General features: G+C 38.1%; 2 protein-coding genes across 5 annotated transcripts; both read left to right on the top strand.

Annotated features, from left to right (window-relative positions):
• Window positions 1–949: 949 nt before the first annotated feature.
• On the top strand, window positions 950–13,432 carry LOC143877134 (uncharacterized). Of its 4 annotated transcripts, XM_077378993.1 has the most exons (5): window positions 950–1,524; window positions 6,580–6,643; window positions 7,035–7,369; window positions 9,846–10,199; window positions 11,578–13,432. In XM_077378993.1, exon 5 carries the CDS (start codon window positions 11,893–11,895, stop codon window positions 13,093–13,095), a length of 1,203 nt encoding a protein of 400 aa, XP_077235108.1. In that variant the 5' UTR covers window positions 950–1,524; window positions 6,580–6,643; window positions 7,035–7,369; window positions 9,846–10,199; window positions 11,578–11,892; the 3' UTR covers window positions 13,096–13,432. The 4 variants fall into 4 exon arrangements, with proteins under 4 accessions (XP_077235108.1, XP_077235105.1, XP_077235106.1 ...); XM_077378990.1 differs by lacking the exon at window positions 6,580–6,643; XM_077378991.1 differs by lacking the exon at window positions 6,580–6,643 and having other exon boundaries at window positions 7,035–7,373.
• Window positions 13,433–17,362: 3,930 nt separating this feature from the next.
• LOC143877133 (uncharacterized) lies at window positions 17,363–23,093 on the top strand. The gene is made up of 5 exons (XM_077378989.1): window positions 17,363–17,925; window positions 18,628–19,053; window positions 19,788–19,880; window positions 22,061–22,200; window positions 22,547–23,093. Exons 1-5 carry the CDS (start codon window positions 17,551–17,553, stop codon window positions 22,980–22,982), a joined length of 1,470 nt encoding a protein of 489 aa, XP_077235104.1. The 5' UTR covers window positions 17,363–17,550; the 3' UTR covers window positions 22,983–23,093.
• Window positions 23,094–24,909: the final 1,816 nt, after the last annotated feature.

The raw sequence follows: 24,909 nt of genomic DNA, 5'->3' as shown, positions 1-24,909 counted from the left end.
CGTAAAATATTCGCTGCATTTTTTTTCTTTTTTGATAGGTAAGCTAGGGTTTAGGACCCCTACCGGCTTATTGAAAAATACTTCACTACATGGGCTTACACCATATATATTCCAACAAGAATTTTGTGACAAAGCTAGCAAACCAAAAAATATTTCTTACACTCCCTATTAAAAAAGGTATTGTATAACTATCAAAACTAAGGTATTTTGTAATGAAATTTTTTCTATGTACTAAAACTTCATTGGAAAATCAATACGAATGACACCATGCCCTGTTTGGATTGCATGGTATCAAACCTTATCTGATTGTTGAATTTAACAACTGTTAGGCTTACTTCAATTAGAGAAGTGTACAAATAAAGTATATTAACCGTCATAGTATGGGAGTGCATTGCAGTTAAGGGAGTCAATTTTGGCTCGGGCTCTGAAGCTCACTCGAGCCCGGCTCGGCTCGGCTCGTTTACACCCCTAATTGCAGTATATCATTTTCCTTTCATCATTCAAGTTTCATAAATTAATGTGTAAAAGGATAAAGAAGTTTTCTTTTCCCCTTTTCATGTATCTTGGACTAGAGCCAAGGTTTTATGTCCTCTTCTAACTATTCTTTTCTTATGAATTAAATTAAAGTACTCCCCTACCCCTTCCGAGATAAATTCCGACTTAAAAAATAGTTTAATTAATAATCGACTTAAAAAATAGTTTAATTAATAATGAGAGCTAAGGAGTGTCATTATCAAAATATAAGAATGCAACATATCATTTCCCCTATAATCAGGAGTTTTATGAATATTGGGATATATAGTACCAATATATGGTACAGAGCAGAAGGATGTTAATCTTATTTTATATAGGTAGAGAGCAGGATTTTAATCTTGTTTTATGTTGGTAGAGACCAGCAGGATTTTAATTTTGTTTTTTACTTTCCGCTTTTCACGGTACTACGCGCATTTTAGCTCCTCCTCTAGTTCCTGGAAATTACTTTCCTTTGTTTTTTCGGCGAGCCAGGTGTTTCTTTTCGGAAATGAAATTCCCATTTTCAAGGGTTGTATTTTTTAGAATGGTTTGGGAAGAGGAAGAGGGGCTTGATCATGGGTGTTTGGAATGCACACACGTCTGTGGGGAATATCAGTGGGTCATTTCTTGCTGCTAGTGTTTTAAAGTATGGGTGGGGCTGGTCTTTTATTCTGCCCGGTGCGTTGATCTTTTGGGGAGGGATATTGGTTTATTTGTTCTTGCCTGCTTATCCTGATGATGTTGGGCTTCCTTGTCCACACGGATGGAACTCAGACATTGGACCACATGCAGGTCCTAAGGATGTAGAAGCTCAGATACAAAAACAAGGTTTCATTGAAGCAGAGCCGAGCAGTATTCGCCAACCTGGGTCAACAGACAGGGGCGTTGCTGTTGGGCTTATTGAAGCTTGTCTTATACCAGGAGTGATACCATTTGCCATGTGCCTCTTTTTCTCGAAGCTTGTGGCTTACACCTTCCTGTACGGGTTACCATTTGATCGTAGTCAGACTGGTACTGCTCTTCCTTTCCTTTTTCTTATCTATTGACATTTGTGGTGTTTAATTGACTGATAAGTGTCCAAGCAAATTGATTTTAGAAACTGATATCTAGAATTCTTTTCAATGGTTTTTTCATTAAATTTCATGATGACAATTTTTTCAACTCTTTTTAACCAAAACTAGTAATTTTAATCAGTGACAGTTCATTTGTTTGATTAGAGGATTGTGCTAAGGAAAGCAATGGGATTGGTCGCTGAAATCAAAGATATGTAATCTGATTTGAGACCTCAGAAGAATTATATTTTATTCTTTGGGTTGGCAGGTTATGCTGGACTTAGTTTTAAATAGGTTGATACCTCATTATTTTCTACTGATAAGAAATTGAATCAACTCTAATTTGATAGAACTGGAAGAGACCAAAATTTGTTTAATTTTAGTCCTGTATAATGGAGACCACCTGACTGTCTAGGAAAGGTTAAGCAAGTTGCTTCTATTGAAACTGAATATTCGACCTCAGTAGGCACATGAATACCGACACTTAAGCTGATGTTCCATCACTGACCTAACAGAACTTTCACTTAGCTGAACTGCTGAAGCAATCCTGCCTTACGTAATCAGCCACTGTCTGGTTGCTTAATTTTGTTTAGTTTATACCAAAAAATAAGTCTGTTTATTAATCAACCAAATACAACATTTGAGGTAAACTAATTGAGATCTTTCACAATAACCAGATTTAACTATTACTTTTGTTGCTAATCTACTGCTCGAATATTGTTACCAAGATAAAGCCCATGAAGTACCAACCACTTTTTGGTCGGCTTTGTACTAAACTCGTGTAGGAGATTCTATCCTAGGAGTTTGCCACATGGAGTATTTAGTATTGTCATAGCCCTCGCTTGTAATAATCCTCTTGTATTTATCAGTCAACATAACCTTCTGTGCTTTCTCAATCAAATGTGTACTGATTAGATTTTCATGTTGTTGATAGAATGACCAAGGTTTATCCTCAGTTCTTAAATATTGATAAGTTTCGAGGGAAATCATGAATCATGTTTTAATGATTCTATTAGATATGTTTCGAGGGAAATCACGAATCATGTTTTAATGATTCTATTATGCATTACTTTGTTATCTACTGGCTGGTGTGTGCGATGTAGAAAAAGTTTACAATTGACGCTCTGATACCAAATTATGATGTAAATATTACTAAGAATAATGTCCAAAAGTCAATGAGTAGCTTTTGGATAAAAAACTTCTGACAATATATAATCAAATCTGGAATTATACCATTAAAAAAACCTGGAATTATTCTAAAATTATATTATTACAGAAGATCATAGCAACTCACCTTTACTTGAATACTTTTCAAGAAAATTATGATTGAAGCCTGGTGGATCATATTTAGGTTTATTATAACCGTAGACCTCTAGAGAACCTTGGCAGAGATTTGCATTAAAGGCTCTTGAAAGAGGAAAGAAACCCGAGAATAGGGATTATTCTGCACATGAGAGGTACAGAAACTGCTGATTGTACACTCTACTACAAAAGAAGGTATGCTAAACTCTGATCATCGGATCGGGTACATTAAGATTATTTCTCAATTGTCAGCTGGTAAAGTCTTATTACTGTTTCCCTCTTACCTCGTCATATGAGCATCTCGTCACTACTTTGCTATATGGAAAGGAGAAGATAGGTATAGAGTGTTATAGATAGCAATGTACAAATGTAATATTTTGCAAATGGCAACCAAGTCAAAGATAGCAAATCTCCAAATGGCAGCCATATTAAAGATAGCAAGTTGCAATATCCTGCAAATGGCAAATAAGTCAAATCGCTTAATGGCAGCCATCAATCATGAGATCCTCAAATCTCTTGATTTAGAAATTATACCCATAATTGACAACATCATCCCTTTCTCCATTTATTACTTTTTACATTTAGTTAGATTTTTCCTTCACAAGATGGATGTGAAGATCCTAATTGGAACTGTTATGTCCAAGAGCCTCAGTGTATGTAAATACATATACTCTCCCATGCCTCCTTAAGACAATAAGGACTTTTATTCCTAAAATCAAAAGCCTCTGATCTTATATGGTATCAAGAGATTTGAGAAGGATGATGTTATGAGCATAAGTTCTAAACCATGAGATTTGAGAATCTCATGATTGATGGCTGCCATTAAGAGATTTGACTTGGTTGCCATTTGTAGAATATTGCAACTTGCTATCTTTAATAAGACTGCCATTTGGAGATTTGCTATCTTTGACTTAGTTGCCATTTGTAGATTTGCTATCTTTGACTTGGTTGCCATTTGCAAAATATTGCATTACACGAAGGGTGTTACAACAACCCTTCTCTCAAATGAGATGAGGAAAGGGGTTTCTAGTAACTATGTCCAAGCAGGTCTGGTCGCTCAAGGTAGGGAAAAAGAAAAGGGATTTGGATGTAACAAAAGATCCAAATTGAAATCTAGATCCAATATGAAGAACATTGAGTGCTTTAACTGCCATAGGAAGGGGCACACTAGAAAGTAGTCGTAAGCACAAAAGAGAAACTAGAAAAGGAAAAGAACAGTAAATCCTCTAATGCAGCTATTACAATAGATGATAGTTTTGGTGATGCCGAAGCAGTCCCTTCTATGACCGCAAGTGGTAATCCCTCTCAAGATGAGTGGATTCTTGATTCGGGTTGCTTCTATCATATGTGTTCCAATAGGGACTGATTCACCACCCATAAGAAAATTAACGGCGGTACTGTCTTGATGGGGAATAACATTCCTTGCCAGACTGTCGGGTTAAGGACAATCAAAATCAGCGTGATGGATCATTAAGGAGTTAACAGATGTTAGACATGTTTCGTATCTGAAAATGAATCTCGTCTCTTTTGGTACTTCTAATGGTTGCAATACACGACTGAAGGTGGAATCATAAAGGTTGTGAAGGGTGCACTGGTTCTTATAAAGGGAAAGAAGATCAGGAACCTCTATGATTGTCTCATTCCCATATTCATATGGGTCACATGAGTGAGCAAGGTTTGAGTAAGGTGAGCAAACGAAGCTAGACTCATGTGAGCTTTGAGTAGATAGAAAATAATGCAAGGTGAGGTTTGGTATGGGTGAGCATTGCACGAAGAGTATGGTATGATTACATCCATTCAGATGTGTGGGGTCCTTCTAGGGCTGTCTAGAAAGAGGGATCTCGGTATTTTGTGCTGTTTATAGACGAATTGATGTGTTTAGAGTTTGACACTTACATATGAAATTTAAGAAAATTAGTGTCATTTCTAAATTTAGAAATTCGTAAAAAGAAAGGACCTGAAGCAGTGTCCTAATCCTCCAATGTGTATAAAATCTCAAAGTGCCCTGTACATGTTTATTATTATTATTTTTTGAACGGTTGCCCTGTACATGTTACATTGCACATAAATACATTGGAGAATTTTAGGAGGAACAGAAGCTCATATTTCCCACTAATTTATATTGAAGTTATAACTGAAATAGAAATTTGTAATGAAGTTTTAGAGTCCTATTCAATAAAATTGTAGTGGTTCCATTTAATTTAAATTCCATTTGTACAGGAAGGACATGAACATAGGTGAATGAGAGAGCATCCGAGTTTGTGGCTATCATTTGATAGTTTTTTGTTTTTTTGAAAGGTAACAGGTTCCATTCCAACTGAAAAAAGATACATCCAAGGGGTACAAGCTTTCCCTACAAAGACAACAAAGCAAACCCAACGGAGGCTTAAAACATCCCTTACAAAAAGCAATAAAACCTACAAAATCCAACAGAAAGATAAAAAAGATATAAAAAAGGCTTCGGTTACACAAACAAGCCAATTATCCAAATTCATCTGGGGGATGTTTTGGACCACATTAACCATTTCCAATCACACACCGTCCTTTGCCAATCAATATGCCTTCTCATTGGCTGGTCTTCTCATATGTTGAATTTGAGGGTCCAATAAACGCACCAAGTCCCGGAACTCAGAAATTGTATTTTCAAGCTTCCATGGTCCCCCTACTCTTATTGGACGCCCAAGCTAACACATTCGATTGATCACCTTGAATAATGAGAGGGCCCAAATTGTGCTTTGTGAACTATCTAAAGACCAAAGAGCAAGGCTTTAGCTTGAGCTTCTTCATTAGCATCACAAAAACCAGCCGTACCCGAAAAAGACACCAATACTACACCATTAGCGTCGCGAATCAAGCTTCCAATGCCTGCACGACCCGGGTTACCATTAGTGCTATTATCTTCCCCATACTTTTCTTTTCCCATAACACTCCATGCCAATTCCTAAGAATTTCCCCAACACTATACAAGAGTCCCACCTTTTCTCCCACCCATGCAATAAGGGTAAGTTTGACATCAAGAGCAATGTGATGCCAACTCTTCTCCTCCTCTCTCTCTCTCTGTCTCTCTCTGTCTCTGTCTCTCTCTCTCTGAAAGTTGACATATTCTCATTGATATTAGAATTACATTAGGGACCAGGAGTCCCATCCTGTATTACAAAGTATGAAAAAACTGGTCCGGCATGCCCTGGACCAGGAAATAGGAAGACAAGAAACAAAATAAAATAACTGGGACATGTCTTCCTTCATGTCAAATATCGGTTATTTCGCTTGTTCCAAATATTCCACATTAGAACATAAGGAATTACTTTCCACATAGATTGCCCCATTTCACCAAAAGGTCTGCCAACCCAATGGAGTAAGACCTTCTTGTTGCTCTTTTGAAATACCCATGCCACACCCAAAGGTTTTATCGCATCCATCCAAAGGCTATAGGAAAAGGGGCAGTGCAATAATTAGTGATCCAAAGATTCCTCCTCCCTTCTACAAAGTACACACCAACTTGATAATCAGAATTTTCTTTTCTTGATGCGGTCACATGTGTTTATGCTTTTATGATAGATGTTTAGAAGGAAATGGAAACCTGAAATAATTTTGATAATTATACACTGAAATGAAGAGGCTTTGCATCTGTTGTGTTTTTCTTCAAACATAATAACAGAATGACAATTATTTGATTGTGAGTAATTGAAAGATAGTTTTGGATTGTGGCCAGGCATTGAAAAGGTGAATTCCATGGGTTTTGGATTGTGGCACGGCCTTGGCATGATGCCATATGAGTATGGTGTTTATTCAACCCCTTCCCTTTATTTTGTGTTAGGATCTGAAAATGCTGTTTATTGGTGGAAGTGTGGATTAATGTCCTTCTCTAGCTCATAAAAACACAGATATTAGATCTCAAACATTATGCTTCCAACCAATACACGACACTGAATTTTACATGTAATCATGAAAGGCAGCATGACCAGCATGACCTTTTTGTTAATACATTATTATTATTATTTTTTTTCCAAATACAAAATTTATGATGGAACTGGATGGAGGACGTCTACTTTTAGATCCTTGAGATAGACGGCAATTTACTTTTTCATGGTCCTCTGAACATTTTTTTACCCCCTGGCAAATTTGTGTGCCATATTTCTCATCTCGGTCCCTGCTATCGGCTTGCAGCCATTGGTGGAGAGTTCATCTCTGTCAAGTCAGCTGGAAACCTTTCTACCCTGTTTGATGTGGGTGGAATTTTTGGTGGAATTCTTGCTGGGTATATATCTGACAAGCTCAATGCACAAGCCATTACGGCAGCCAGTTTCATGTATGCCGCAATTCCTGCTCTGATTTTTGGTGGAATTCTTGTTGGGTAGCTGATACGAAACACAATCGAGTTTTCAAAAAATTACCCTACACTAACGAGGGGATGGTGAAAACACACCGGACCACAGGCTGTTTTATTACAGAATCGGGTTTTTGGAGTGTGCTCAAACCGTGCTCAGCCATGTTTCAATTCAGTAGGTGAATTTTTGAATATTGATGAAAACAAATTTCTTTTTTTCTAAATATCCACTTGTACTTTTTATATCACCCATTGCAGAATATCTGTGTGGTTTCCCAAGGACAAGGTTTTTATTTCGGTTTTGGCGTTCATGGAAATCGAAATATTTCGGTTTCGGTGAAAATTAAGGCCGAAATCTTGTAAATTTCTGTTGCTTTTAGATTTTGGTTGAAATATTGTAAATTTCAGTGGAAATCTTGTACCAATCGTGAAGATGAAATTTTGGTGAATTTCTATGCAATGTGAATTTCTTTTCCATGAATTGAAACAAAAAAATTAAAATAGAATTCGAATGATGAAACAATAGCTTACATTGAAACGTGAGTTCTTCGGGATAAACAGAGATTAACTGGCCATTACTCATTGTTGCCACCAGATCCATCTCGATAGCGAATCAAACCTAAGACCTTCCAAACCCTAGATCAAGAAGAGCAGCTCAAAGAAATGAAAAAAGAGAAACCAAAACAGAAATCCAGGATAGAAAAGCTCACGCATGTGGTAGAGAAAAATTGCCATTAACGTACGGTCTAACGAAGAGAGAAAAATGAGGGATTGCTCGGTCCAAATTCTCCTTCGAAAATTCAAACCGTATTTGCCTAGCAAAATCCGGTTTTTCGAGGACGAATTTCTCATAGAAATCTGAAGACTCGATGACTTAGATCGATTGGTTCTGAAAACAAAAATCTTCGTTTGAATAAAATCGGTTTTTCCATCCCCGCCCTTTGAATTCCTGAATATGACACTTCTTAGAAAATTTTACCTAAGATTCATTGACATATATCTTCATTCCAATCACATATCTGCATGACTATGGACGACCTATGTACAAACCCTAGATTATTTTCTTATCTTTGTTTGCACTGCAAGATTGTGAAATTTCTTGATTTTGACTGAATTTGAGCTCGAATTTCATGAATAAAAAGGAATATAGTGATTTTCGGCTTTCGTTTAATCCGGCTTTAGTTTGATGCTCTCTTTATTTGCTTGCCCCAAGTTTCTTGTATTATCTTAGTTTTTTTTTTTGGTTTAATCTCTATGATTACTTAATATTACTTGTTAGTTTGTTGTTCCAATTGTTCTGATATCTGGATTTATAGATTTTGTTTGATCAGATATCCTTTTGTATTTCATCCTTTCTTTTACAGTGAAATCTTTCGTAGTGACGCTAGAATTTTAGGGTTTGTTTGAGAAATCATCAGCATTCATCGAATCTATGTCAATGGAAATTTAAATAAAAAGTATGACTTAAATCTCCAGTTTTAGCTAATAATTTCGTCTACTTGTTCATCTGATTGTTTTAGGGTTTTAGAGGCTTTTGGACTTTGACTTTTTTTTTTCTCAAAGGATTTGGATATTGCCCTGGTAAAACTAGATTTGGGGAATTCTTTTCAGGCCTTGTTATTGAGTTCTAAGACTTGAGTGGTTATCAGTTATCTGTAATGGAGCTCATAGAAAGAATAAAATTTGCTTAGAATATAGCGGAATATCAGTTTTGTCAGGATTAGGGGTGGACATGGTTCGGTTCGGTTCGGTTTTGGGGTATACCCAGAACCGAACCATATATAATCGGTTCCCTGAAATTGGAACCGAACCAGAACCATATATGTTTGGAACCGAACCGAACCAGAACCATATATAATCGGTTCGGTTCGGTTCGGTTCTGGGTTTACCCGACCTTCACCAAATCAACGGAATTTATTCACAACAGTTTCCTCCTTTGTTTGAATGTTTGGTTATTTTTTTCTTGAGATAGAATAACTTTATGTTTCCAGCCTATCATTGTTGGGAAAAGCAGAGCACAAAAGTCTCTAATGAGATGATGAATATGACTTTGTGGGGGCGTTATACAAAGTTAATATTAAAAAGAAAAGCATGCAGTCACTTTCCCTTCCCACATCTTCTTTCCTGCCATTAAAATATTATGGCTTGTTTGCCAAACATTTTATAAAATCGAGTGAGTGGAATCAGTCCATTCACTTTATTTTTTGGGAAGTGCTGATTAATCTAAGGGTTTTAAGGTGGGTCGGTTCTCGGTTCGGTTCTCGGTTCCGGGATCCCAAACCCAGAACCGAACCGAATTTCCATCGGTTCCAGGTTTTTAGAACCGGAACCGAACCATATAACTATGGAACCGAACCGAACCGAACCATATGTGCCGGTTCGGTTCGGTTCCTCGGTTCGAACCGGAACCATGTCCACCCCTAGTCGGGATGTGTTTTTGAGGTACTATCGTATTTTTAAAACGGTTAAATATAAAGAGAGGGAACATCCTTTTTCCTTCAAAGTACCAAAGGGTGATTGCGTTTATTGATATATGGTTAGTTCATCAGATAGTGGCATTTTTATCTTTCAAAAAAAAAAAAAAAAAAAGGAAAAGCGAAGACGGTATCCTGTTTTATTGAATCAGTCTATCTTTCTTTGATGTTTGACAGTCTGACCAGGAGTTGGGGATTGTAGATTAAGAGGTGGAAAAAGAGGGAATTGCTCATGGGGGACAACTGAACTGCATTATGAATAATACAAGTGATCAAGCGTCAAAGTCTTCTTCTCAAAGAAATGACGGTTCGTCCCAACCTTTGGTGGGAACAGGGGTGCCAGCTGTCAATTATGCTATAGCTTTGCAGCAATACCAGTTTCAGCAATCATTGCTGACTCAGCAGCTGTTGGCACAACAACAAAGCAGCAGCTGAACTGGCTGCTTCTCGTGCTGCCGAGATCAGCAAGCTTCTGAATGGTGAGAAGGGTGAAGTACTTAAAGGAATCGCAGAGGAACATGATCCCAAAAGGTAAATCTGTTCTTGTATGCCTAACTTATTTACCACTACTAGAACCACCACCACTCCTATTTTAATTATTCTGGCATTTCAAGATGATATGTAAAATGGACGACTCAATAGTTTTTTCGTGGGTGCCATTGCAAACAACAAAATTGTATTGCTTATGTCGATAATATTGAATTTGTAAAACCTAAAAAAGAGGCCATATTCGTAAGTGGACCTTGATTTATTCTATCATGATAGTGAGTAAGGATTTTAGTATTTGTATATATTTACACTACTGATGCCTAACAAGACCATTTATCTGTTCTTCATGGCTTCTCTGGCACGTTGAGGATATAACTGACAAATTGTCTTTATCTATTTTTCACACCTAGTGATATCCGTATGTTTTCTATACAAAAAGGTAAGTTCTGAAGTTGTAACTGAAAATTAAAAGAGGAATCAAATGAGTCCCAGAGCCTGCTAACAGTTTTGTAGGCACATGTTGTATTTTCTAAGGAAGCTAAGAGTAGTTTGAATGGCATGCATTGCACCCCTGTGATCAGAAAGGACATCTGTCGTCTTTTCCCTTAACATCCAGAGTTTATTAAAAACTAAAAGCTTTAATTGATATTACAAGATGGGCTGGATGTGTTCTGAGGCCTAAGGCTCATCTCATGTCTACAAATTATTTATCAATGATTGACATGCACTGATAGCTGTAAAGTATGCATTGGAAGAGGCAGTTATGAAAGTCCGATTGTGAGTTTACTGTTGCTAAGCATGTGCATCAAGAGATATATGTGTTTTATGTTTAACATGTAAGATATCGGGGGTTCTCTGGTTTGGTTCACCTTTTTGAAGTTTTAGGTTAGCTGAAGTTCTGGTCCAAGTTTCACAGATTTTGTTGATTAAAAGTTCTCGTCCCCCCTGGAGATCCTTGTGAATGCCTTTGTTCTTCAGAAACATCAAAAGGACAATTTTTTTTTTTTTTTTGAAAAATGAAAAGGAAAATTTTCTTGTATTTGGATTTGATCCAATTGTATACATGTTCCATGCTGCATCCTGCGTCCGAGTGTTGTGTGGTAGAAATAGAATATTCTTTTTCTTGCTTTTGTAGAATGAAACTTTTGGTGTAGGAATGCAAATGCTCAAGTTGTTATATTTTCAAAGTAGGCTCCAAGCTTTCTATTTTCATCTTCTATTGTGGCCTGATAACTTTTCATTTAAACTGCTTTGTTGTTTTACTAAGACCCCTTGTGATCTTCTTTGTTTATAGGGAAAACGCGGAATCAAAATCTCCCGCCAAGCTTTCTTTTGCCATCTTCTATTGCGGCTGGATAACTTTTTATTTAAACTGCTTGGTTTTTTTACTAAGACCCTTTGCTATCTTCTTTGTTTACAGGGAAAACTCGGAATCAAAATCTCCTTCCAAGTCTCCATCTCATTCTCGGTCTTCAAAACCAAAATCCGTATCTCCTATTAGGTACAGGAAGAGCCGCACTGGACATGAAAAATATTCACCAGGGGACCGCAACAGTTACAGGGGTCATAGATATTCCAGCTATGATCGTCGTGGCTATGAGGATAACAAGGATCATTATAGGTCAAGTTATAGAAGACAAAGACATTTAGCACGTTCACGTGGCAGAAGTTATTCCTATTTCATAGGAGGAGTACAAGCAGAAGCAGGAGGAGGTCTCCATCTAGATCCCGGTCAATGAGGCATCATCGTGTTGGGTATCGTTCTCCTAGTCGCCGTCATATTAGATCTCCTTCTCCCCAGTCAGATCACAGGTCATCTGCTAGAGGCTTGAAACGGCACAATATATCACGTAGCCCTATTAATACTAGTAGCATCAGCCCAAGTCCTCGGCCTGTCAGGAGTAGAAGTCCTAGAAAACAAAGAGCTAGAAAGGAGTTATCTCCCTCTGTTAGTGCATCTGAATTTGATTTTAGGCGCCGGGAAAAAGAAGCTGCACCTTCTGGAGAGCACATAAAGAGCGATTGCTCTAATCCTTCCCCGGGAGAATCTAAATCTGTCGGAGAATCTCTGTCTGTTGATTATTCTAGTAAGAGATCCACTCACATTAAGAGACTTGTTACGGGTAAGCTTGCCCTTGCTGGTGGTGATCGTTCGAGTTATACCAGTCTAGATGAAGGGTCACTCCCTAGAGCCTCGGGCTCTAGTTATTATGAGAATGATCCTGTATCATCTGCTCACCCAAGGTCTGCCAGCAATATGGATTGTCCGAAGCATATGCAGGATCGCGCACTGAGTGGAAATGATGGAGTTGGTTATGATCTATATGATGAAACAAGGGTTGTGAGCAGTGGAGGAATTAAGCTACATGATTCCATATTAGAGAACAATCCCAACCAAGATCATTTGAACTCCAATAACCGATCACTTTCTCCTGAAAATTCTCTCTGTGATGACGTGGGGCATAAGAAGAGTCCCTGTGAGGGAAAAGAAGACACAGAGGTTGACATGTTTGAAAATGCCTCTACTGCCAGTGAGCATGCTGCCCATCTTTCACCAAAATCAAATCAAAATGAGAATGGGGACTTTCAGCTACTCAAGGGCCGAGATGAGCTTAACCATGAGCTTTGCTATGGTATTCAAACATCTGTAATGCTACCAGATAGGCTTGTGAGTGAAGAAACTGAATTGGTTTCAGGGATTCCAACTGCATGCGTATATCCACAAGAAAGATCTAAAAGAAGGTCAAGGGAAACACGAAGAAAACATAGGAAAAGGCGACATAAGAAACATAGAAGAGGAGAGTCTGAAGAAGATAATGATTACAGAAGAGAAAACCGAAGTAAACGGAAACGAAAAAGGCACGAGAAGAAGGCTCGTAAGAGACACCATAAAGATCACCAAGAAAGGAAGAGAAAGACGCATCAGGATATGTCTTGAAGAAGGCTCGTAAGAGACACCATAAAGATCACCAAGAAAGGAAGAGAAAGACGCATCAGGATATGTCTTCCTCTAGCTCATCTGAAGAGTCTTTGTCCTCTGATGAGTATAAAAAAGCCAAGCCTAGCATGAGGGTTTCATCAAGAAGTCAATTGGTCCCAGGAGAAAAAGGGGACAGTCTCCATCAACTTGTTCAAGCGAGTAATTAACATTCACAATGTAAGAGTTAAAACTGATCTGACTCAGGAAGCTTACTTGATGATGTAAAGTACGCCTCTTACTCTAAGAACCGGGGTGTCCACTGACCATTTACAATTTGTTTCCATATTTGATCTTACTGAATGTTGTACTTACAGTTTATTGTCAGAAGTTCTTTTAGCTTGTTTTGCAGAAAAGATCTCCGTTGTAGATTTGTGAGATAACCGATGCCTCCTCTTTGCCTAGGTGGATTACATAATGGGCATAATTAGCATCTATGAGAATAAGACATGAGGAATTTTAGTTTGATTCGCATGCCAAAAGTGGCTTTTCATCTGTGCTTCCGTAGATATTATTTGTCAGTACTACCCAATCGGCAGGTGACAAAACTCAAGATTCAAGAACGTACCCCAGGTAAGTCCTTTTGTAGAGTTTACTGATTGCCTTTTGAATTCTGGTCTATAGTAGGTCAGTTATTCCAAAAGTTAGCTTATGATTGCTTTCAGTAATTCTTTTGTCGTAACATGTTTCCATGGTCACAGTGGCAATGTTGTTAAATATTTATCATCAAAAGTTGGTTTCAGTTGCGAGGCCTCTAATTCAAGTGTTCATAAGCATTGAGCTTCCAATGTTGTTATATATTTAGGGAAATGATATATCCGCCCCTTTTGATCATCATGAACACCCCCTGTCAGTGTTTCAATGACTTAAGAGGGGCTGTTGTACTTATGTCAGAAGAATTCAATGCCCCTGATTGCCACAAACACTGACAGGGGTGTTCCTGGTGATCAAAAGTTGTACTTATGTCAGAAGAATTCAATGCCCCTATTTTTCATCTACGGATACGATCATACCAGTGTCAGAATCCGACATGGGTATCGAGTGTAGGATTCGGCAAACCTCATACGGCAGCAAATTCCAAGCCTTTGATATAAGATACTTCCCAAATCGTCTGGACGGAGCTGCAGATCGGTGTCACAATCCGACATGGGTATCGAGTGTAGGATTCTGCAAACCTCCGAAAGAACGATTCGTGGATTTGCCAAAATATTTTAATCAATTCTCAAATTTTATTTATTTTTACCTAATAATATGGTTACAACAAGTAATATATTGAAAGTTTTAAGTAGATATAATACTTTATTTTCGATATTTGCTAGGGACCATCGCAGAAGGCATTTCGCGGCTGGGCTGTTGCATGTGAGAGCAGCCACCTAGGCTCGCCTGAGGTGGCTGCTCTCACATGCAACAGCCCAGCCGCGAAATGCCTTCTGCGATAGTGCCCAGCAAATCCCTTTATTTTCATTTAAGAAACTTACTATTAGGATGGGTAAAACTCAAAATACATAGTAATTGTAAAGTTGTGGTAGTAGTATTAGAAAAAACAGATAACAGAGATGTTGAAGTGTCTCAAAGAATCTTGAAGTATTGGAGTCCGAAACGTGTCCGGCACAGATTCTTCGTCCATTTAAAAGAATCTTTGAACCTATCTTCATTATAACATGTTTGAAATGCTTATGTTACTTTTCAAGATTATCGAGCTACCTTCAGCATTAGTATTTTTTTGGCATTCTGTAGCTATCTTCATCAGAACATTGTGTAGTGTTTAAGTAACTCCCATAAAATCATTGATGAAGAAAAAAGCTCTTGACAGAATCATCATCAATATTCTTAGCGATCATCGTAACTACAAACAAAGTATACCTTCCACCGGGTCAGGTCACTTAATATTCGGAAATGATATATCCGCCCTGCTTTTCTTCGCTGGGCCACCCCCTTGTAGTGTAAAAGGAGTGAAGAATACACTAGAGGGGGTGGCCCGCGGAAGAAAAGGATGCTAACGTATCACTTCCCTTATTCTGATTTCTGAGCTCCTACTAACAATGTTAGCTCATAGTAGTTACTATAGTTTGAATGTAAATTATATTGCAGTCACGTGGAAATACAATGGGCCCACATGTTGGAATGATCTAAACCATTAATTCGTTGGTCCTCCTTCTAGATAGGCCATGCCTCAAAATTCTTCTCCGCGGGAAGATCCTAACCCTCCAATATTTAGTGTAAATGGTCATCTTAGAACAATTAAAAATAACATTAGACCCGACAAATCAAACGGTTAGGATCATCTTATAGAGAGGATTTTTGGTGTACGACGTATCTACAAAATGACCACCAAATGATTTGTTTAGATAATCTAGATAGGTGGGCTCTAGCATAGTGTTTTTCTGCATGTCTATTTTCATATGGCCGCCATAAAATATGTCTAGTTTGAAACTTGGGGGAATGATATTCCCCCCCCTTTGACGGATAAAATCCCCCCTGTAACGTTCTTCATTAAGTTTTAAAGGCATTGAAAAACGGTAAAGGGGGTGAATTTATCCTCAAGCAATGAACCATTTTCACAGAAACCGTTAAAAGGGGGGGATTCTATCCATTTACGGGGGGTGGGGATATCATTCCCCTAAATTAAGGGAAATGATTTTAGCACTCCATAGTTTTGATATGTAGCGAAAGTAGATTGTCGTTTTGCTTTGAATTGGTGTTGTAGCTTTTTAGGAACTGTAAATAAGCTTTGGACAGCCATTTAAAAGCAAAACGACAAGGTACTTTCGCTACCTATAAAAATATTAGTGTTAAAATCATTTCCCTAAATTAAGGGCCTATTTTCTAGAAATATTTGGATTGCAGGAATTTATATAAATGTTTGGAAAAGAAAAACTATTTCAGAATTTCCTGCTTTTCCATTGTTTGATTATGCATGAAAAAAGAAACTCTAACCACCTCAAATTCAAGTTTTATTTACAAGGCCCTTCAATCTATAATGATATCTCTCTAAATAAGCCATGATGACATTATTTCCATTGAACTTCTCAGTTTTCTTTACTAGCTGATGTGGAAGGTGAAATCTCCACACCCGTTTTCGTCTTCTGTGAGTGAAAAATTGACGAAAATTTGCGTCCCACCCCCCCCCTCCCCCTCTCTCTCTCTCTCTTTCTCATCTCATCTCATCTCATCTGCACACTGTCCCCATCCCCCTCACTTGTGATTAGTAGCTGTGGGTCCTGCATTGGTGCTGTCATCATTTGTTGATTCATGGTCTGAGCCCATCCTCGCTCAAGCTCAATTGCTTGTCGACAGGATTTCTCCACATAAAAAAAAAATCTAATTATGAGGACATAAGGAGAATCGGTTGTGTGAGCCAGCTCCTCCGTATCAATCAAATCTCTCTGTTCGACTCTTCCTCTTCTAGGAAATTTTGAATAATAGAGACAGCAGAAGGTTTTGTGAGTTTCTTTAGCACCCTTTTACTCTCTGCCCTTGGCCGATCATGTACGGGAGTAATTGCTCCTTCATATAGGCACGTGCAGGAGTTGCTTCCCCTCTCTCTTTCCTTCAACCCAGGTATATTGCAACTGAAAGGAGCCTAAGCTATTTGAGGTATGCTCATTTTCCATTAGGCTCCGTTTCATTCGACCAAAATATGGATGTAAAATTTGTTTTATGTTCACTTTTACAACATGAAACAAATTTTACGTCCATTTTTACGTGGAAAGAAACACGGAGACTTGAATGTTTTATTCTGCCGAGTGTTTGTTTTACCAGCATCACGAGTGTGTTGCCCGTACACAGGCATTTTCCGAATCCTTGAATTTCTCTTCCCTAGCCTCTGTTCGGATCGCAGGAAAGCAGGAAAAACATTTCTTGTGCCATAATTTTTTTCTATTTCCACGGTTCGGGAGGGTAATGACTTATTTAGAGGGATATCACTACAAGGGATTTGCTAAGGTCCATTGCAAAAGGCATTTCACGGTTGCCTGTCGAACGTCAGACCAGCCACCTCGTGAAAGGAGACAAAAGCTGCTATCTCCATTCACGAGGTGGCTGGTCTGACGTGCAACAGACCGGCTGCAAAAAGCCTTCTGCGATGGATGCTAGCAATTCATGCATTGCAAATTTAAGGTCAAATAATTCGAAATGGGAATGAAACCTTTTTTTTTTTTTTTTTCTTCACGTGTGATCAGACAAGTGAAATGCTAGAAATTATGGAAAAAGTTTTCATTTCCAAACTCCAGAAAAATCCTACAATCCAAGGTCTAGATTCAAAGGGCCCCTTGGCGTACGCTAAGAAAGAAAGAAAATGACTTTATAGAAAAATCCTACAATCCAAGGCTTGCTAAGAAAGAAAATGAGTTTATAGTAATACTACAATTCTCTCGTCGATCTATCCGTGGAGGTGCACAACAATTATTTGTGACTATGCAGTCTCAGTGCCTCGACGCCCGCCACGATCTCAACGTTTTCGCACCATATCTAGGGTTTGGATTTCGCCATCGAAACGCCTCGCCGTCCTTAAATTCTCTGATTTTGCCCTCTGACAGAACATTTCCTAGGGTTTCCTGTAACTTCAACGGAAATAAGAGAAGGCCGAGAGGCGATGAAAAGCAGAAAAAGAAGAGCGATGGAGAAAAGAAAAAGGAGAAGGTGTGGAGCCTCGCGAGTGTTTCTTCTTTGGAGAATACGAGTCGAAGGAGAATTAGAGGAAAGAGAATCAATAAAAGGAATAAGAATTCCCATGTTATTGTTTCTGCATCTATGATGTTAATGGAGGTCGAGACCGTTTTACAGACTCAGGTAGCCACGCTTTTACTTTTGTTTCAAATTCTCGAAACCTAGGGTTTTCTTTTATTTGAAAATGGCGAAAAATATGCATTTCTGGTTAGTTTCTCATTAGATTTCATTAACTTTCTTCTCTCATGAGATTGATCTATCTGGTTCAATTTTACGAGGAAATGAATTTTTCCTGATATCGATTGAAATGTCATAGATCTAGTTAGTTAAGCTTTTACATTTGCTTCCAATTCTTGAAGCCTAGGGTTTTCTTTTACTTGAAAATGGCGAAAGATATGTATTTTTGGTAAGTTTCTCATAAAATTTCATTAGCTTTCGTCTCTCAGGAGATCTCTCTAATTCAATTTGACGAGTAAATGAATTTTTCCAGTTATAGATTGAAATATCATGGATCTAGGTTGTTACGCTTTTACATATGCTTCAAATTCTCGAAACCTAGGGATTTCTACTATTTGAAAACGGGGAAAAAGATGCTTTTCTCGTAAGTTCCTCATTAGATTTCATTAGATTTCGGCTCTCAGGAGATCTATCTGGTTCAATTTGACGAGTAAATGAATGAATTCTTCCTGAAATCGATTGAAATGACAGAGATCTTAGGGTTTCAACGAGTTTCATTGATTTGTTTCTGGATTAGAACATAGGGTGGATATTATTCTGTCATTTTTTTCTTAAGACTTTTCAATGTTCAAATATGATCTTTTTCAGGAACCAGTGATAATACCAGCGTGGAATACATTCGCAAGTAGTGTGAGTGGAATATGGAAGGGAGTGGGAGCAGTATTTTCTCCTTTCACTGCTGAGATGGAGCCAGTTGGAATTGGGAGCCAAAATGAGAATCTATATGACTGCTACACTGTTTCTCGTGTTGAGCAGGCGCCTTTTTCCGAAGGCCTTAGCTCTCGAATTCTAAGGAAAAGTAATTGGGTGGCTTTGAACCCTTATGGCGAGGCACTGCAACTAAGAAGAAACGGTGAGAGAAATGTAGATGAAAAGAAAGATGGAGATGGCACTGGACTTAATAGGATTGATACAGGCTGGAAACTACCGAGTTTCGAATCATTTGACTTTCAAACAAGTGAAGTGTTGGAAGAAGATTTCATGGGCATGGAGCCAGGCCTTGTTTTCTTCGAGGTAAGGCTGACCTCATGTACTCTGTTTATGGCCTCGTGTAATCTGTTTAAGTTACAAGGTTACCACCTATATTCTATCATGTTAGATTGCATGAGCGACCATTATTGCGTTACGAGAACTTTTGTATGTAAAACAATGGTTAAAGCCCCGTTCGTTTAAGATTATGACAACAGATTGTGAGCCCTAAACCGATTATTGGATTCAAAATTAAACATAATTCTGAGTCCAATAATTGGTTTGGGGCTTACAATCGGTTGTCACAATAAAAAACGGACTGGGCCTAAATAATTGGTTTGGTTTTGGAAGATCTGGTTATTCTTTCATTAAATTTATTAAGATCACCAGAGATTCTGTTGGAAGATTTGGTTATTCTTTCATTAAATTTATTAAGATCACTTGATTTGACACGCTTTTCCTTGGTCCTCTTGCTGATAATTTTGTGTATAAAATGTACAAACCTAGGTGGTTTCTACCTTCCATTGATTTTAACTGTTTGTGTGTGTTCTGCTACATCACTGGTAAGTGCTTAAAATTAATGGTTTCATACTAAACCTATCTTCAAACAGCTGTTTTCTTATGTGGTAGAGAAGACTGTAATTCAAAACAATTATCTGTTGTCTCTTACCCTATCAGGAGGTTGTACGGTATGAGTGACATCACTATCATTTTTTTAACATAATTCTATATTTACACTATGCCATAGCGAGACAATCATTCATTTTGCTTATTTGCAGGATGGATCATACTCTAGAGGTCCAGTAGATATACTGGTCGGAGAATTTGACGAGTCAAAATACTTCATTTCTCCAACTTTCAAGTTTGAACAGGTGAGTGTCTACCATTTTGTAGCTTTATGGTTAATCGTTAACCTAGTTTCATTTCTCTTTTATACTTTTTTTTTTTTTTTTGTTGATGATGTAGCTATTATAAATACATTTAATGGATCATTGACTAATTTCTAATGGCCATTTGTAGAAATGTACAACCGAGAAAGCTGCAATTTCGAATTGGTTTGTGTTGTATTACACTAGGAAACGATAACTGGATCTGTGGGCTATATGTGTTCTAAAGAGAGCCCCCTAATAGTAACATGAATTAAACTACTGGTGTACACAAATTCTGACAGAGAATGAGCTGTTGTACCAACTGTTGGGTCAGGGCTTATAATTATCGTCGGTATCATCTCAAAGAGCTGTTGTACCAGGATTGATCCTGCTATGCCGGATCGAGTTTCTGGTAATCGTGAAATAAGCTCAGGAAGATGGAGTAATACTTTTTCCCATTATTTTTTTTTTCGAATGGTCCCTGTATTTTTTTAATTCTGGTTCATTATATTCTTAGCCGATTTAGAGGATTTTGAATCCATTCTTTTTAGGTAAGTCTCCTTTTAGTATTTAGTGTCACATGACGTGTTTGGATCTTTTTTGGATTTTTACCATTTTTGGTAAACATTACTATTACGAGCCAATTATAGGGCTTTTAGAGTTTGTGTGTCTTGTATATATATATATATATATATATATATATATATATATGGCTGTAACCCTAAACGAAACTACCGCTTTTCTCTTGGATTAAATATGAGTTACTCTATTTCGTAGTGGATTCAATGGCTCTAGAGGTTGGAGATTTGTTCTTCTCTTCTTTGTCTGCTTTGCGAATTCCACTATGCTAAGAGTGTTACAAATACAAAATACTTAACGATTTCAAAATCCAAACTTCCCAAAGCCCTTCTTTTGGAAAGATAAACTTAGTTCTAGATAAAGTAATTTGGAATGATTATGTGAGCTTAGTAAGCTGAACGTCATGGATTTAGGGAGGTTTGTCTCCTTTGGAAATTGTCAGCATGTTAACATATGTTGATTTTTGTCAAGCTCTGGTACAATGATGCCTTTATGATATAAAGGGGGTTTAAATCTTCCTATTCGAGCCACATATGGGCAGATTGAGATGCTTATGGAGGAGGTAATGGTAAACGGATTGAGATGCTGATAGACGAGGTAATGGGAGATACTTAAGTGTAAAATGTGAACAAGCCAAATGCGTAGCAAATCAGAACTCCTCAACTAGAACGACAAACCTTCCAAATATAAGCATCATTTTATAAAAGAAGTCTGGGGATTGTGTGCTAAGCCAACTGTGATGAAAAAGTAAGTTCCACTAATTTTTTATTGGGCCAGTCTAGCATAACTTAGATGACACACACTAAACTATGTGAAATCGACTGACATGGTGCAACAGTCTGGGCACAAAAGTCATTACACCCTGTGAGAGAGACATGCACGTTCTTATAAATTTTGCTTGTGACCTTTACTTTGTCTCTTGTATTCTCATCGAGTTCTAAACATAGACGTAGTTTTTACCATTCCAAACAAAAACAGAAAAAAAAGGGGAAAATGCAGATTTGTTATCAAAAATTCATATATGTCCTTTCTCACTGCTGCATAAAAAACTAGCCCTTACGATGTAGGATTTCTGTGCTGAAGATTGGAGTTTTGGGGATCAATGTCGGATGAGAAAATTATTTGAGGGATTGCAGCATTTTGATGCAAAGCCTTATCTTTGTCTAGGTATATTATGCTTAAAGATGCAAAGCCTTATTTTACAGAAACCCACTAGTTTAACATACCTCCATTCTTGTATGCCTAGCTAAAATCAGAATATAAAGACTGGAATGCCTGATGTTTAGTTTTTTGGCTTAGGTTTTGGTCTATCTTGAGCTTTAAATCCAGTTTTACATCTTTCATTCTTTTATTTAAATTTTCTATCACATGTTCAGAGGAAAGAAATAGAAATAAGCAAATATCAGAATATGAAGAGTTTTGAATCATTAGTGGAGCATATGATCAAGAACTAGTGATCAGTTATTCTCTCTACATCTAATCTGTTCATTTTGTTGAAGTTTATGGTTGTTCATGCTGATTTTCTTAACTGGTACTAATAAGTTTTCCTTTTATACTACATTGCTTCTATTTAAAAGAGTTTCATATTCTTTTTCATGGCTCAGTGTTTGGTAAAGGGTTGCCATAAAAGGCTGCGTATTGTACACACCATTGAGTTTAACGAGGGGGGCTCGGATATACAGATAATCAGGGTTGCTGTTTATGAAGAGCAGTGGGCCAGCCCAAGCAATGTTGATGACCAAAGGTAAGCCATTGTTGTATCATAACATCTTTCAGTAGTTATCCAGTTCTCAACTGCTCTGCTCACATCAACCTGTCCCCTTGTGTATGTCTCACTTGTGATATATCACTGTCTCGGTTGGCTTGCATTTGTTAATTGATGGGTTGAATCCTTTGTCTTTATCCATCCCATCAGAGAAGAGCTGGGAAATTATATAATTGAGTATGTATCATTCCATTTCAAAAAAAATTGCCCTGCTCAGCATGGCTATTAAGAAATCATTAATCTGTTCACACTGATAAGTGGGAGAGGTTTACTTGCATGCTTCATATATTGTATAGGATATCTATGAATTGTTGTTTTTGAACAGTGATCTGGAGTTTGATCTGAAGCCATTTTCGCAACGAAGGCGAATCCAACCATCGGAGCTGACGGGGTCCTGGAAGGTTTTCGAAGTGAGTGCAACTCCGATATTTGGTGAGGAGACAGTGGAGGGAGGGAGGCTTCCTTATGTGTACTTCTGCATGGAGACCTTGAAGAAGAGGAGCTTGCCTGAGAATGCTGTTTACTTTGGAGAGGAAGAAATGTTGGATATGCAGGATGTGGCTGTCCTCTGGCTGCCAGGTGGCATTTCTGGGTATGTTGATGTGAAGAAGGATGGAACCCTTTGTATTGGAGTTGGGTGGTATTCTGATGAAGGGATCAACCTTGTGATGGAGAGAGATTATGGGATTGATGGGAAGTTGAAGGAGGTCCGGTCAAAATATGAGGTAAAGAGAAGGTGGTCTGATCCACTTCCTGTGTAAAATTCTCTTTTACTGTTTTGATTGATTTTCTGAACTAGTCCTCAGAGATGTGTATATATTAGTAAAAAAGAGAGAAAAAGAAAGAAATAGGTAGGCAAAAGTTTTTGTGTAGATGAAGTCAAGGATCTTTTCAATAGTGTTGGCCAATCTCCAAGGAAAATCATTCCTTACTAATGACCCAACAGATCAGATTTAGGAGTAGTCTCCCCTAGACCTGGCAAACGGGTGGGTCGGGCCGCGGGTGGGCCGGGTCAACCCACGGGTCACCCCCAAATTCAAACAGTAGTTTATTTTGGAAAATATTATCACTGGATTTTGATGAGGGGGGTATGGCCGGCACCGTGGGATGATCCAAACCGTCCATTAGATGGCCCACAGCCTAAATAGGTTGTGCCCCAAAAATCATTTCAATAGGTTGATCCTAACCCTCCGATCTATAGAGGGTTAGGATCAAGTGATCAACCCTCTAACATTCAAATCGGAGGGTTGGGATCAACCTATGGTGCTAGCCACAACCTATTTATATTCTATGGTGCCAGCCATAACCTATTTAGGCATCAAACCTTTAAAAAATAGATTAGCATGACAAAATCACCACACTTTAAAAAGCCAAGTGACTTGTGGGTGCCCGCGGGTTGACCCGGCCCGACCCGTGTTTTTGCGGGTTGGGTCACCCGCGGGTTAGTTTTGACGGGTCACTAAAACTCAGACCCGTGCCCGCAAATTTGCGGGTGGGTTGGGTCGTCCCGCGGGCACGGGTCGCTTTTGCCAGGTCTAGTCTCTCCCCATTAACGATAGAAATCGAGAACATCAGGATCAGTAAGAATAATGCTAGTCTTTGAGTGGCATAAACAGCCTCATTAGAGACTTTGACCCCAATTGGACTAGAAAAGGCCAATCTGCCCCAGCTATTAAGCCTATTATAGTATTATGGTTGCAAATAAATTTTTCTAATGCCAGTGGACTCCGAATTGACTCGAAACTCAATTGAGTCCACTCAGTTTTGTTTGGATCAGAGTATTAAGTTGCGAATCAGCATCATAGACTAATTCTCCTGAAACCCATAGTAAAAAATAAAATAAAATAATTCAAATAGCACCCCCTTGATTCCATTCAATTTTTTGAAGCAAATGTCCGAATCAGGCACACTAAGAATAGAATGCTGATTCCAGCATCTGATTCTTGCAATTCAAACGTACCTTTGACAGCAACCAAAATAAAAATCAATGCTTATTGCCTTTTTCATCAATATACTGATGGACAGACTCAGGATCACCAGTATAATGAACTGACCGGAGGCAATGAGTTTCCAACTCACAGGTTCATCAGCACCAATCACCATGAAGTCCCACTTAGGGTGGTGGACCGGACTGGCCCACCTGAAACCTTGCAGGGCTAGTTTGAAAATGGTACACAATAATTTCAAGGCATTATGAAGAGAAAAAAAGCAATTTATATTAAGTCAAAAAAAAAAAAGATGATAGGGGAGAGCAGCACAATGTCAATTTTGTTCAAAGAAAACATCATAAGTATAGAACAAGATCATAATATTAAAAAAAAAGTACAGAACAAGATCATCCAGGCTTGATGCACCCTGAATACTAAATACAGAAGAATAGACACAACAGTGCGAGTTCAGAAACTTGCCAAATGATCAGGTCAAGATTTTAAAACAAAATTAAGCTAAGATAAAATGCAGTTATACCAGTTCCTGTTGTAATTGCTGATTTTGTTGAAGCACAGATTCCCTTTCCTCCTTTACACGTTGCAATTCCCGGACCTACACCAGCAAAAGATAATCAAGAATCATTATAAATGAATGGCAGAAACCTAACCACAGAAGCAAGAAGTAGAACAAATGCTTCTAATGTCCTGTAAACACATGACTCTCAAGAGATATTTGGAAAGCTATATTGTGTTTGTAATA

Source organism: Tasmannia lanceolata, unplaced genomic scaffold, assembly GCF_043159265.1.
Source record: "Tasmannia lanceolata isolate RefF3 unplaced genomic scaffold, GAP_Taslan_0.1 ptg000005l, whole genome shotgun sequence".
Lineage (NCBI taxonomy): Eukaryota > Viridiplantae > Streptophyta > Magnoliopsida > Canellales > Winteraceae > Tasmannia > Tasmannia lanceolata.
The sequence above is the reverse complement of the archived record's forward strand: the minus strand, read 5'-3'. Positions and strand labels throughout refer to the sequence as shown.